This window comes from Antedon bifida, chromosome 9, assembly GCF_963402885.1.
Source record: "Antedon bifida chromosome 9, ecAntBifi1.1, whole genome shotgun sequence".
In the NCBI taxonomy this organism is placed as follows: domain Eukaryota; kingdom Metazoa; phylum Echinodermata; class Crinoidea; order Comatulida; family Antedonidae; genus Antedon; species Antedon bifida.
Genome location: NC_136234.1, coordinates 10,946,675 through 10,962,079, shown reverse-complemented (window position 1 = coordinate 10,962,079; position 15,405 = coordinate 10,946,675). Strand labels below are relative to the sequence as shown.

General features: G+C 31.0%; 1 protein-coding gene and 1 non-coding gene across 7 annotated transcripts in view; one reads left to right on the top strand and one right to left on the bottom strand.

Annotated features, from left to right (window-relative positions):
- The first annotated feature begins 157 nt into the window (after positions 1-157).
- On the top strand, positions 158-245 carry Trnay-gua (transfer RNA tyrosine (anticodon GUA)). The gene is given in 2 exon segments: positions 158-194; positions 210-245. It is a non-coding gene; the product is annotated as a tRNA-Tyr (tRNA).
- Positions 246-881: 636 nt separating this feature from the next.
- Positions 882-15,405, bottom strand: part of LOC144852479 (neurexin-1a-like) — a 122,865-nt gene continuing 108,341 nt past the window's right edge. For all 6 annotated transcript variants that reach the window (XM_078710297.1, XM_078710298.1, XM_078710301.1 and 3 more), the window contains 8 exons: positions 10,382-11,143; positions 10,171-10,290; positions 9,637-9,815; positions 9,236-9,413; positions 8,646-8,807; positions 8,143-8,267; positions 6,872-6,968; positions 882-5,847 (listed from right to left, as the gene is read on the bottom strand). In XM_078710297.1, coding sequence (XP_078566423.1) covers positions 5,279-5,847; positions 6,872-6,968; positions 8,143-8,267; positions 8,646-8,807; positions 9,236-9,413; positions 9,637-9,815; positions 10,171-10,290; positions 10,382-11,143 — 2,192 coding nt within the window. In that variant the 3' untranslated portion in view covers positions 882-5,278. The remainder of the gene's footprint in view (positions 5,848-6,871; positions 6,969-8,142; positions 8,268-8,645; positions 8,808-9,235; positions 9,414-9,636; positions 9,816-10,170; positions 10,291-10,381; positions 11,144-15,405) is intronic.

Sequence of the window (15,405 nt, the reverse complement as noted above, 5' to 3'; positions counted from 1 at the left end):
TTTAAAGACATTTGGTAAAAATAAAATGTCGATTAAAATATGAAACAATATGCGTTTCGCCAGAATAAACCACCTGTACAAGAAATTAAACTAGTTTGTTAAATTACAATATAAGATCAACATTCATATTCTTAAGTGTCACTCACCAATGAAAGAACCCTCGATAGCTCAGTTGGTAGAGCGGAGGACTGTAGAGTTTATACAAAGACATCCTTAGGTCGCTGGTTCAAATCCGGCTCGAGGGACATTTTTTTTTTTCAGTTTACATAAATTCATTTTTTTTATTTATGTGTATGAATAATTAAAATTTAATTTTTTAAGATTTAAATTATTTTTTTATAAAAACACTTTTTTTTATATAATTAAATTTATAATAATTGATTGACATACCCTTTTGTTGCCACACTTTAACATGAAGGTGCATTCTCTAATACAAACCTTCCAATTCTCCTGATAATGGCAGGAGGCTCCCAATATTTTAATCATCTCCCGCTAAAATGCAATTCGTATAATGTTTATAATCCATTCATACATTGTTTAATAACTGAAATAATAAGTTGTCAACGCATTTTTCTCCTTTGGCATGTATTGCACATTCCAATATTTTTAGTTATCACACTGCCCTCTATGGTGTGATATAGTATTATAGTGTCCTCTATAGTTTAATAAAAGCTCCCAATATTTCATTTTTCCAAGTTGGGTGTTACAGTATGTTAACTACAATTTTAGAAGGGCATGTGATTATTTAATTCGGATTGTGAAAAGAAATTTGTCTTTGGAAAAAATGTGTGCATTTTTAACATTGGGGGAGTGTGGTCACTTTAAAGCTAAACAAACTTTATGCTCAAATCACACGTACATAAAAAAAAAGAAAGGCAGAATCAAATTGTTTAACTGATCACATTTAATTCTTATTGCTAGTTCTTCAAGTTGTTCACAACAACAAAAACAAACAAAAACTTAGAAAAGGAAAATGTCATGGAAACACACGACACCCAAGGCATTTACATTGGTCACAAGAATAAACAATATTAGTTCTACACATTTTACATGGATAAATTAATACATAATCACACCAAAATAATAGCATGTAAATAAAGGCAGTTGAAGAACAAATGAAGAATGATAAAAATTCATTAAATCAGTTAGCGACTCTAAACGTATTACTACAGTAGCAGCATCATAAGAGAACAAACGTTAATTTCTGTAACATTTTTTTACACAAATAATAAAGATAATTATATTTTCAATAATAGTTTCTAAATCTATCTAAGCCATTTATAATTATTAAAAATAGGCTAGTTATATATTGATCTTGAATGGCTAAACTCTTACATACTACTAGTGTTTGGCAAAATACTAGCTGTTGTATATATGCATATTACACATTAAAAGATAAGTTAGTATTTACAGTACATAGGTTGTAAAAGTAACAATTTATGTTCTCAAGTTTGAAAAAAAAATAAAAAATTGAGGGCTTCAACAACAGCACATAGTTTGTGAATTTATCATTTATAACAGCAGTTTAAAAAAAAAATCTTGACATGCTATTTATTTTGTTAATGTGGCGAAATAAATAATTTTCTATCACAATAACAAGGGGTAAAGAACAAATGATTTGATTTAAGAACACAATGTTTAACTGTTTATCATTAAGTAAGCAAACATTTACTATTAGTAATCATACTTTTATTGTGCAAAGTTAGACATTGTAGTGTCATAGCCACGAGAAATAAAATGGTGCTGTGAACGCAAAAAATAATTGAACAATCTCTGTGCAAGCCACAGGGTTGTCAAAGGCCTTTGTGTAAAAGTGGTCAGGTCAGGTTGAAACAAAATTGTAAAATTGCACATATAGTTTTTTATATTTCTAATCATTTCTGTTAATAAAACATTTTAATTATTTATAATCAGTGTAGTTGACAACAGTTATAAATAAAAAAGAATTGCATTTATTATTTCAAACTTTAATGCCTACTTTGACGTGAGATCTTTAAAATCACAGTCTATGTCACTGAAGGCTTTTTTGTTACACCACAAAGATTAATTACTTCATTTGGCAAATTCACAAACATCAGCAAACTAGTTCATGTCAAGAAGCTTAAGCTTTTGCAAACTAATTCTGTGTGTTGTTGTTTGTACACTGGCAAACTTTTCTTGCCAAACTTGGAGATTGCTAGTGTGTAGTGGTCTCCTCTTTGTCTTGTAATTTAATACATTTTGATATTTAAATTAATCTTCATTCCGCAAATTAAAAAGAATGAATACTGGATTAAAAAAAGGTATAAATGACAAAAACTAATAAAAATTAAATTAAAAAATACATTTAATTGTTGTTTTATATTTTCTCAGTGAAAGTTTCTAAATTGAACTTATAGGCTTACATGGCTGGATTCTCACTGTAGGACACAATGCATGAAAGTACAAGAAACTCAGGTAATTCGACCAATCAGGTACAGATTTTATCCAAACTACTGTATTGTGATTGGTGCGTTGAGTGAACATCCTTGTATTGCGCCATAGTTGAAACCAAGCTTAAATCACCATAACAACTATGAAATTCTCTACGATACAATCATTAACAAAGGTGTGATACTACTAAATGGTTGGAAAAAAACACTGAAATGATAAACAAACATAAATTATATTTATATTATCTGTAGCAACAAACCAACAAAAAGTATATAAATATCTATATTTCATATATTATTATCTATAAATATACACAAGAGATAAAGTAGTAGAATTGACAATTTAATAAGCACATTGTGCTTATTTTACATACGGTATTTTCCCACAGGTTGGCATGACAATGCCTGACCTGATATAGGAACTATATAATGAGAAAATTAGGTAAATATCGATGTCATCAGAGTCGATAAAAATGTTTCATAATTTTCAAATTCCGTCAGATCATCTAAGCTCTTCCCTTAGGTTCTGGTAAAGATTTTGTGCCTACATTTTCATTTTATTTATTACCAACTTCTTCTTGGTGAAAAGATATCTTAAATAAACAGTACTTAACAAACCAACTCCAGAATAGAACTTTTCAGCACACAATTGTGATCAATGAGATGACCTAATCAATCATTCTGAAACACAATCGCAACTGTGATCATTATAAAAACCAATTTATAGAGACAACCATTATGCACAAGTATAATACAACTTTATATATAAACAAACTAATAATAATTCCTAGCAAATTAGCCGCCATGATCTCAACATTTCTTTTATATTTGCAAAAATAATATTTTTTGTTTGTTTTTTTTTCCTACTAAATATTCAATGTGCACAATTTATATATGAAATAAAGCAATGAACACATTAACAAATTACTCTGTTTAATCACGGGGTAAATATTATTAATCCATTATTTAATTTACCTAACTACAGTAAATAGCACTGTTTTATCCCATTATTATTATATTTTGTAGAAAAATGATTTATTAATATTATTCAAATTAATTTTAACTACCATAACAAATGTGATAACAAAATATATACTTAGTCCTGCTAAACTTGAAATGAATGACAAGTTTAAATCAGTTTCACTGATGTAAAATTTACACACAAAAATATACTATTAACTTAAAACTGTACACACATTAACCATCAAACTCGCCCTATATTTTTGTCTCATATACTTGCATCTGTACACAGAATAAACTATTTTCTTCAAATATAAATTACTGAATACTATGTATAATAGGTGGATCATTCATAAATCAAGAAAGTGACATTAGCATTTACATTTACGACATCATCATTTTATTTTCATTATTCATATCAGCATTATTGATTGTAATGATCCGGTATATACTTGGGCTGTTTGCAAAAATATAGAAATTGAAACTGAAAATTGTGTAGCCACTTACAGTAGCTACCCCAATTCCAGTACTTGGACAAGATACAGTAGGGCTTTCACTGAGGTAAATTAGGATATTTTTGTCCAAGACAACAGATCATTTTTTGTGAGAACAAAGGCTTACAAACTTAATAAAGCCCAGTAAACAGTCATCCCCTTGCAGTCCAAATCACCTTTGCTTCCAAACACCAGTGATATATTCTCAACATTGTTACTTTTAATCAACTGAGTTTTTTCAGTTGGGAATCAAAATGTTGATAAAACAAGTTTATGTTGCTTACCTACCACAATCAAATTCTATAATGTAATCACTTACTTATGAGTAGTATTTTTATTTCAGAATGTTCTCTCAATTTCTGAACGTTAATTTCCCATCAGCTTGTGAGCAAAGAGTCACCTTGTTTTAGACACTGTAGACAAATCTAATTTTATTTTCAGATACATAGAGTTATGCTTTCGTATTGCAAGCAAAGTGTACCGACTCAACGCTTTCCTTACAAACTGAAGTGAAACAGATTGGGTCAAATATCTGGTACGCAAGAGTTAGTTTGATTGATTGGAAGTCAAAATCATTGATGCATGACTATTGTATCATAAGCGTCATCTTGTACTTACAGTAGAGCTGTCGTAACAAATGAAAGAGGTAGCTTCCACTAATTTTACTGGTTCAGACATACTGTATGGAGCTGTACGCTGCGTTTGATACGAAAGCATAATTCCGCAGGTCTGAACAGACCCTTTAATAACATTCACATTGTTTGATCTATCTACTACTATAATCAATAATATATTACAATAATTCATTAATAACATTTTACAGGATTTAAACTGATATCCTCACACACATACAGTAACTGTACTTTCAAATGGAACCTAAAAATAGGATTCTAGTAATGTTTTTTTTGTACAGCACCCAAAATTAATGCTATCTTAACATGATAAACGTATGTTAAATACTTTTAAATATATTAGATCAGCTAAAAAAAGATAACCTTTAACGTTTACAAGCATTTTTAATACACTTTTTCCGTTTACAGTACAATCCTTTTATTGGGACACCCCTATTCAAGGGACACCACTCTGAAGGAAATTAGGTCCTGAAAGTGTCCCCTTAATAGGGGTTCTACTGAATTTGGTTATGGGAGAAAAATGTTTACAAAGCTTTTCACAGTTGTATTATTTCAATTTACATTGGGTTACTTTAAAAAAAAACTTTAAATATACACCTTCATACCTAATGTCTGCTAATGATACTCCATATAAATTATCTTAGCCACATTAAATAAAATATATCTGGTTGATTATACAATTATAAACATCAGTTATATTATACTATATTTCATATTTTTTAAAAAGTGGAATTTTTACTACAGATTTTAAAATTTTACATTTAAATTTGTTGACTATTCACTAGACGTACCATTCTTTAGAAGCATATCCTGGCGGAAGTTGTGATTTTGGTGCTTTTGCTGGAATAGTACCGTTACGTGTAGGCAGGAGAGATGCCCGTACAGTTTGTAAATCAAAATTACGACTTTCATTAATTTTATAAGAGCCTTCGCTACGATTTCGATATTTATATAATAATAATATGACTAAGAGCATAATGACAACACCACCGGCGGCGATGCCTATGATCATTCCAGTTTGCTCAATAAAAGATGTACTAGTTTGAGCTTGTACATCAGGATCACTTGGACTAGGACTAGGACTTTTTCCGGTTCCCTTGGCGCCTCCTGAAGTTGATCTTTCGCCGTTGATAACAATTGTAGCTGTAATAATAGAATCGGTTGGATTTTTATTAATGAATGGGTCCTGTGTGGCACCTGACCCTTCTACACAATCTTCATCATCATCAGCACAAATAAAAACCGATTGTGTTGTTGCTGTTCGTTCAAAAATGCCTGAAGAAGTGTCCTCAACTGGGGAAATTTTACCAGAACCCTTACTTCCTGTTGGTACGAATACGCCTTCCATTCCTAAAAAAACAAAATAAAAATACATTTTTGGAATTGATGAGAAAACAAGTGTCAAGTTGAGTGGTAGATCTGTTAAAGGAGACAAGTGTCAAGTCAAGTGGTAGATCTATTAAAGGAAGGGTGCCACAATTCAAAGCCAAGAAAACAAGTTCAGTGTACACATCTGGCCCGTGTGCACTTTAAAGTACCCAGTGCATCTTTCAGAAAGTCGAAAGACTGATTATTCTATTAAACTAGATGAATTAAAGAGAGTCCTATGCTTTCAATGAATGAAAATATTCTTCCCATTTAACCTATAAACAAATATAAAACATTAAATATTGAATATTAAATACATTCTATTCAAATTTAGGAAGGTTTAAAGGCCAGGTGCGGGCAAAAAATGTCTATTGATCATACATTCCAATAATTATCAATCTATAGTTTCCCCTTTGTTTCATAATTTTTGGGATTTTATTTGTGTTACAGGAGCTTGTTGAAAATAAGCACTTTCTTATCACAGTAAAATCTCTATTCTTTTGTACACAAATTTTGTAAATAGAGAGGCATTTTAAAAAGCTATGAAAAATAAACGGTGTGGTAAAAAATGTTATCAGATGACTAAATATAGGTAATATAACTTGAATTTTACATTTATGGTATTTTTATTCAAATTCAGATTTTTATTTTCATGCTATATCAAAAATTATCCACCGTATATCCACCATCTTTTTTCACCTTCTAGGGAGTCACTAGACATGTTATTACATTAGGTTAAACTACCTAACTACTGAAAAAAAGTCTTCCTGGTTTTTATGGCAGAATTTTGCCAAATTTTGTATTTGACCATAGTAAGGGAAATTCATGTTTTTTCGTCTTGATTTCTGTTACAAATATTTGATACAATTAACCAGATATTATATTTAAAATTCATGCCTGTACCTGAGCTTTAAGTGGTATGTTTCTCAACAGTACACAAATGAAAGAGTTGAAATAAAAGTTTAAGAAATTCATACAAAGATCGTATTGTAATTGTATTGTTTACCTGATCCACTGGTAGTTTCACATTCCTCATCATCGTTACATTCAACATTTGAGAAAAAAATATCTGTGGTTACCGTAGGTGAATTCTGCACAGGATTCTGGTAATTCAAAAGATACAAGATGAATATTTTTCCATTTAAAAACAAGAATAATGATGATGGCTTTATAATCTTGTTATGAAAGTGTGAATAGATCTGCATAAAATATCAATAAAAATGATAAAAATTGATGAAGCAAAACGATTTAATGTTTGTCTTTGCTATTGCTAGATGAAATTTTTCTAAAGCCAACTTTATCGACAGATTTGATAATTATCTTCTGCTTTTCTATTTTACAAATGGGCTTACTAAATACAGATACAGAACTAGGAGTATTATTTAAAAACATCATGGGAATCAACAAACAACAGGTATAATGCCAGGATTGTAAATATTCATCTGGTTTGTTATATAAAATTAAATGAACAGCGCTATCTTCCATTCCATGAAATGGAACATAAGTGTCAATGTAGTTTTAGAATAACTAAACTAAACAACTCAGACAACTTAGTTGTAAGTTAAATTATGAAATCATGGCAGTCAAAATCTTAAAATCAACAGAAAGGAAACCCAAACTTGTTAACCAATGCGTTGTGTACAATTTTTCAATGTGGTGTGGTGTGATGCAAGCTATGTCAGCTATACTTGTCGGCACCTTTATCAACGCATTAATGAACGCAATAAAGGTATCATAGGAGAACGTCTAAGTAATCATGATATCAGTTTTTTTTTGTTATGCTGGTTAAAAATGTAGATCAAAGTTACAATTACAGTATTGTCTAAGTGCAAATCTAAATTTGATTGCTTAATTAAAGAAATTCTTTGGGTTGAAACCGTCTCTAAACAAATCAAAGCAAAATTGCTTAATAACGAGAGGAGGGATATTTCAGTCTTTGTTACTACTGTAATTGTTTATGTATTTCCTGTCACCCTTTGGTGCTTTGTATTTTGTTTAGTTGTTAATTTTATTTATTTGTTCTTGAGAATGGTTCCATGTTGGTTCTGAAACATCGATTAAATTTTATTTATTTATAGTTAGTTGAGAAATCTTGCATTTTGTGAATACCAGCAGACTTCCGCAACTTAATGTAAAGGACTGCCTTTACAATCGTATCTTACAAATCTTATGTTCGCATCTAATCGTATCATTTGCATTCATTGTTTCAGCCTAAGCTTGCAAAATATTTGAATATTAGGAAAACCATAGGTTATTCTGATAAGGATTATAACTTACATTTGTAGTTGATATCTGCTTGCCTGCTAGTGACACCGGTGTTGGTATTATAAAAGAATTTTTCAGAAACTCTGTTGGATTTTCAATTAAAGTAACATTTCCCTGGATTGAAGTTCTAGGGTGACCTAAAAGAAATAACATTTAACATTTTGTTAACAATTATATATTCAGGCCCATTACGGCTAAGCCAGGATTTTTACAGGGGTTCTTTTTTCCACAAATAGAGAAAAAGGTAACCAACTGAAGAAACGATATTTGGGCTTACCTAGGTAAAAATTATTTGTCTGCTGGCTATAGGTAGTGCAGGATTGGCCAAAAAACTGTGACGAGCGGAGTTATGCCCATTTATTAGAACTTTCACTGCTGGTATCTTGTTTGAAAAGGACACTTTAGGGAAAAGGTTTTTTTTCGAACCCTATGAATGCCCCTGGCTGCTAATGTGGAAATACTGTTAAGATATACCAAAGAAATGTGACTGATAAAACAAAATGCTGATATAATACCTGATTCTGCCAACTCCAATGGTTTAATTTTGTTCAATCGTGCTCCTGATAAAAGTCCAACAAAAACAGTATCAACTTGTCGTCGTTTCCTGCGTCCTTCTTTGTAGACCTGACCTCCAATGTATATCTTAGCTTGATCATCAAACACAGTGGCATCAGATGCTGCAAAAGTGATGGCATGACATTATAAAAAATACCATACACAGGAGCGGATCCAGGATTTTTTTAAACGGGGGAGTGCTAAGATTTACAAACCTTTACACATATTTTTACATATTTGGTTGAGACAGACATTTTCCTTATTCTAAAACTTCTATATTTTTCGGAATGGCTGTATGATGAACTATGTATTGAGGTGAGTCTATTGTTTGTAGTATTGTATTAGTAGTAACAGTAGTAGTATATCAGCACTGATATTACTAAAGAGAATATTATCTATTTTCTAGTATGAATAAAAATTGATTGCAGCTCATATTTTTGTTGGAAATTTGTAATGAAAATAAAACAATATAAGAATTTACTACAGTAATTATTGCCATAAAATTACAAACCACCAATAACATTTCTATTAAAAATGACTTATGACTTACCTGGTACTGTGTGACTGTAGTTGTCAATTTGGTCCATGATAAGTGTTGTGTTTCCTCCTTTACGATAGAATCGAACAACATGCAATGATCCGTCATTGAATTTTTTATTTACAGATGTTGGTATTATATTTTCTGATCCTGGACCTAACTTATATACTGCAACTACAATACCATCACTCTGTCAAAAAAAGAAAAAATATGATGTATATACTAAGAATGACATGAAATAGACGATGCACATATATAACATTTTTCTAATAGGTGATTGCTACCAAAAACTGTACAACATCGTCCACTAGCATATTTTCCCCTATGCAAAAACTTCTACATGCGCATACGTTTTTCACAGAGTACATCAGATTGAGCCAATGGTAGTTTATGAAGCTAGCAAATGACATTACCAAATTTATCTCAATATAATCAGTTTGAGTTGCGCTTTCAACCCTCATCAGCACAGCATTTTCGGAGTAGGTTGCAAACCCAAATGTTATAGCATCTTCCTCTGTCGACTCCCAATCGCTAGATGTAAACTCAAGGCTAATAAGACCACCATAGCTTCCAAACATGTATGTTGTACCAGCTGGAAATAACAATTTTATAAACTTCAAAATCAACCTAATCAATGTTAAATTAAGGGTAAAATCTATGGATTTATTCAGGTATAAGAATGTTGCTGTAGAAATGTGTAAAATCCACCACATGTAGCTCACATTAATTACAGTAAGGTCAATGGATCTATAGAGCTGTATTCTTTAATAGTCCAGGACTGGGAATTTCATAATCGTTTTCATATTTTTCATTTAAAGATGTATTGTACCCCCTCAAAAAAATGAATATTAATTAAATCAAATTAATAGTTTATTTTGAAAATGGATGCTTAACATAATAATAGGCTTGTAATTGCCATGCATTGTCATATTATTTAACCTTTATACCTTCTTGACATCGATCTCCCTGGTAACTTGTTGCATCACATTCACAGTAAACATTTTCCCAACCTTCAATACATTTACCACCGTTCAGACAAAGATCATCAGTACATTCTACCACTCGGGCTGAAAAGAAACAATTTTGATTTAATGCTAAACCTCCTCACTTTACAAATAAACACTTTATTGTAATATTTCAGAAGAAAATAATATTTACCACTACAACCCCTGACGACTGTATCTGGAATTGGAGATAAAGAATAAGTAAACATATCCTTGAAATGGCCATTGAACTCTAGTGAGGCAAAACAGCCATGGTATCCGTCCCTTGATCGAATATTTTCTGGCAATGAATTGTACTTCGCCCTCTCAACACCGCCAAAATATACGTTTTCAATAAGATTTAATCGACGTAAAGAAGGTGAAGAATAAACCTTGCTTCTGACCGAGTTATCAACTTTAAAACGTGTCACAATATTACTTGAAATGTAAACTTCGTGCCATTTATTATCATTTAGAGGTCCTGGCGAGTTTGCTCTCAAAGTGACCGGTTGGTCTCCGAAATTATACAGATAATGAAGATATCCGTTGTACATCTCAACAGCAATGAAGTCTTTGCTGTCTCCTTGGTTAAACATCATCAAACCATTAGGTTCCATAGTACGAAAGTGAAAGAAAATGCTGAGGCTTGGGTATGTATTCGGTGACGGTAGTATCAGGTAGGAATTTTTAGTCTTGAATGTAATTGGATTTCGTATTGTCCGACTGTCGATAGAAGAACTGAAAGATGCAGTACGTCGGATGACCATATCGTCGACGGGATCACCACTAGCCAAATCTATGTAGTCCCTACTGTTAAACACAAACTGATCGATAAGTCCAATAAACGGAATCCTTGCATCACTCGAGTCAAGCCGTGAGTTCATTCCCAGCTCAATAAACCTAAAGTCAAGAATCTTTGTTGATACACGTAGAAGCTCTGAAGAAAAAATAGTGAAATAGTTGATCAATTCCTAAGATATAAAAAAATACAATACAGAGTATTAATGAAAATCACATATATTACAGTAAAGTAAACTAATAAAAGGTTAAATAATAAAAGTTTTAAACAAATTAAATAATAAAAAAACATTTAAATTTTCAGAAAGAAATCTGAAATGAAATTAAAACAACATAAAATCAACTAAAAATCAATGCATTTATTCTAAAATTACACAAAAGAAAATATGAAATAAAGGTACATCATTTTCATTAATAATATAATTATAATTTTTTTAAATGTAAAAATTACATATTATATATTTTCAAGAATGTTTTTGAGAATTTAATTTAATGCCACAACTTCAAATGGCCAAATTATAAATTATTATGAAAACAAATACTTAAAAATGCTTTAAAGAATAAATATTTCACATAAAAATTAACAAAAAAACAAAACAAATATATACTATAATAAATATTTCAAGAATAAAACATACAACATTTGTCACACCTTACCCTGAGATGTACTTTTTGTCTGATCATGAATGTTTTATATGAAATATTTCAAATAAAGATATACACTTCAGAAAACCATTCGAGTAACAAGTGTATGTCTAAATATATTGTTTAAAGGCTAAAATTCAAGATAACTCTACTAGTCCTCGAATTATAAGTCAATTAAACAACAATTGAAGAGAGTTATACAAAAAAACACATATTTTTTCTATGTTAAAACTTATAATAGAAAATTATGTGGCAGTACAAAACATAATTCTTTGAAAACACCAGAGAATAATAATTGGGTACAATTTTTTGCCAGTAAAAACAGCAAAATTGCATTAACTATTTTGATGAAATCTTATTTCACACTGTGTTCTAGTGTAGCTGACATACACATCTTAATATACCCTGTAATTTTGGTTTCAATTCTTTCTAAATTATTGTTATTGTTGTACAGGTAGCATACAAAACATGGGGATCTAACCCACTGGGGATATCCTCACAACTATCTTTTTAAATTACAATGCAAAAGTTAGGACATTAGTTTACTATAAATATATTTTACATTGTTAGACCCTGGGCCCCTATTTCACAATTTCTGGATATGCCACTTTTTCACATAAAAATATGTATACAACACATTAAAAATTATTTTTTAAGCAATAACAATTTCATTGTGTGTTTTTTTTTAAAGCAATAGCCGCATTTCAATGTGAATATTAAACACACTTTTATATTTTGCACTTAATAGTAAATATATACAAATTGCATGTATGAAGTTGTTAGTAGTGAAATAAGCTGTGTAATGATACAATGTAGTGCAAATTAATTATGAAAGTGTGACACAAAAGTATAAAATTGACATGAATCTTACTTCTACCATAGCTAATGTAGACATAAACAATATTATTCAATCCCAAATAAGCACTTAAACTTGTGCCCCTCTGAGATGAGATGAGATTTTTAATTCTATACCTACAATAGCTTATGAGACCATTTAATATTCTTATTTTATACAAACATCGATCGTTTTTTCATAATATTATATAATGTTATGTATATATATTAATTTCCAGTATATTAGATTTTCTCTATCCCTGCAAATTTAAATATAAAAGCTATATAGTTTTAATAATAATTGTCCTCTACAAATAAAAGCACACTGTTTGAATAAAGACAGGTTTCTATAAAATCGTCAAACATATCTGTAATATTCACTGATGCATGTCAACGGTCAGCTTGCAAGAGTATGTAGGGATGTAAACCCTCACTATTCTACACCGCATATACAACCTAATAGCTGATATTCTAGTGACATCGATTAAACTTGACATGTGATTGATCAGTGGGTATGATTCTTCGCAGCAAATAAGCAAACTTGAACCCTGTTCAACTTTTCCAATTTGCTTGCGACAATGGGGAGCGTTCAACTGCATCAGTGGTGGAACTATATTCAGAGTTCTTTTCTGACAAATGTCAATGTACAATTTTATCGATAACTAGAGGATGAAGGCCTAAATTCTCACCACTTCCAAAATGCCTTTCACTAGTATTATAGCAGGTGATAAATTTGATTACTAAAGTGCCGATTACTAAAGTTAGAAAATACGGTAATGATTTATATGCATTTGTTGGGATAATTATGAGAAGTGTCTAGACATAGTATTTAGCCAAACATTGACAAATATTAAACTGTTCTTCTAATGGCATTAATAATGTTTAATGTTTGTCCATAAAATACAGTGGACAGTGGATGATACAGACTTGAGGAAATACAGAAAGGGGCAATATTCCTAGAATTCATTGAAATAATAATAATACAATAGTTCATTCTTATATAGAGCATATAAGCAAGCTCTCAATGCGCTGCACATATATTCTTAATCTTTGGGATAAGTTTGACATGGTATTTATTTACTCTTAGCAGTGATGTAACCACAAGAAATAAAGTGGTGCCACTTGGTTGTCAAAGGCCTCTGTGAAAAAGTGGTTAGGCTGAATCCTTACCAGCCATACTGGTCGCTAAGGTCCTGCTTAGTGCAACTTTTGGCACCACAAATTAAGTTGATTACTGTTTTGCGGCTATAATAATAAGATTTGTATTCATTGAAGCAGAACATAGGTGGAAGTAACCATTCAGTCTAAAATCTACTAGTAATTTGTAAAATGTTTGCATTTGTCTAAATTAAATTACTTTATACTATATTTGTCAACATTCTTTGATGGGACTTGAACCCATGACATCCACACTCTGACATTGGCTTATGCTGACAGCTACATTATGGTTAGATTTGAGGCCAAGGAAGCAACAGTTTCTGCACAAAAAGGACGATAATTTAAAAATGAAACTACTGCAAAGTGATCCCACCCGAGAACTGCTTGCAAATTTAATTGTGTTCTCTAATTTATTTAGTAAGTTATGTCAGTGTAGGATAAATCATCTGACAAAATAACCTAGCTCTCTGACACAAATGTACTTAAAATTATCAATAGTAAAATGATTTCAAATGTCAATATACTGTTCTTGGGTGATACAATAATAACCTATCCTAACTGCAATATATATAACTTCATGAAACCCAATGTATTTGTCTAACTCTAGGTTGTCATCAAATTTGAAAAAAAAGAAAGAAATTTATTACCAGTCAACTATCATATCATCAGATTTTTTTAAAAACTCTATAAGACGTCTGTCTTAATACATCAAGCGCTCAGCTAAACACAGGTCTTGATTTATTGTACAGCATGTCTGTATGCACACAACATGCTTGCCTTCTAAATCCAATGTTTAGAGACTTTAATCGTTTTTAAAGACTTAGACTTACAAATGGCTCCACAGAACATGAATAATAAGATAAATTAGTTATTAATATGGCTAACATCACTCAAAGATTTAAATTCTCATATTTTTATAAAGACAAATTTGCATTTTAAAGTTTAAAAAACCTAAGAAGTATTACTTTCAATGTAAAGGATTAATGATTTTGAAATCACTGTTTATAAATACAGTACAAAATAGAATTATTTTAATATATAATTTTGATTTTTTTCCCCATTATTTTTTCTGGCATTCATCAGCTTTCTTCCTTGAAACTAATTATACTGTAGGGGTAAATGTTCTCATTTGTCCAGTAGGATTCCAGTTCACTTAAGTTAAATGGTTCTACAGTCTTTTATGGGGATTTGTGGATTTATGAGCGGAAACGTTAATGTCATCAGGTCTTTTTTCTGTTGAGAGTCATTTAACTAAAAATGTTATATAAGAAATTCTTAAATTGTTCTGACAAGTTACAAAACCATGATTTGCATATATACAACAAAAGTAGACAGCCTGTTATTATATACAAGGATTAATTTAGTTAGAGTTAAATTCTTACTTATTTTATGTTAAATATTGTCTTCCTATAAAAGAAAGTTCTCCAGGAACAACCTCACCAGGTTTTCCTTCCTGGTGAAATCTTCCAGAGCAGTGGCGTAACACAAGGCCTGAGGCCCCTGGTTTAAGGACGCCGAGTTGCCCTCCAACACTGGAGGCTTGAGGCATTTTTAGCCTTTTGATGATTGTCATAATTAAGCCAAATAAATGTGATTATACTAAAAAAAAACTACAGTACAGCGTTTGTTCCTTTTAGCATAGAGCAAAGAAATAGGAGATGGAAGTTACTATTTTATGCTACACACCAGGGCCAGTGTAATAGCCCCGAAAATGGTATGATGCAGTGGTCGAAAAAAGGGAACAATCCTCTATGCGGGACACGC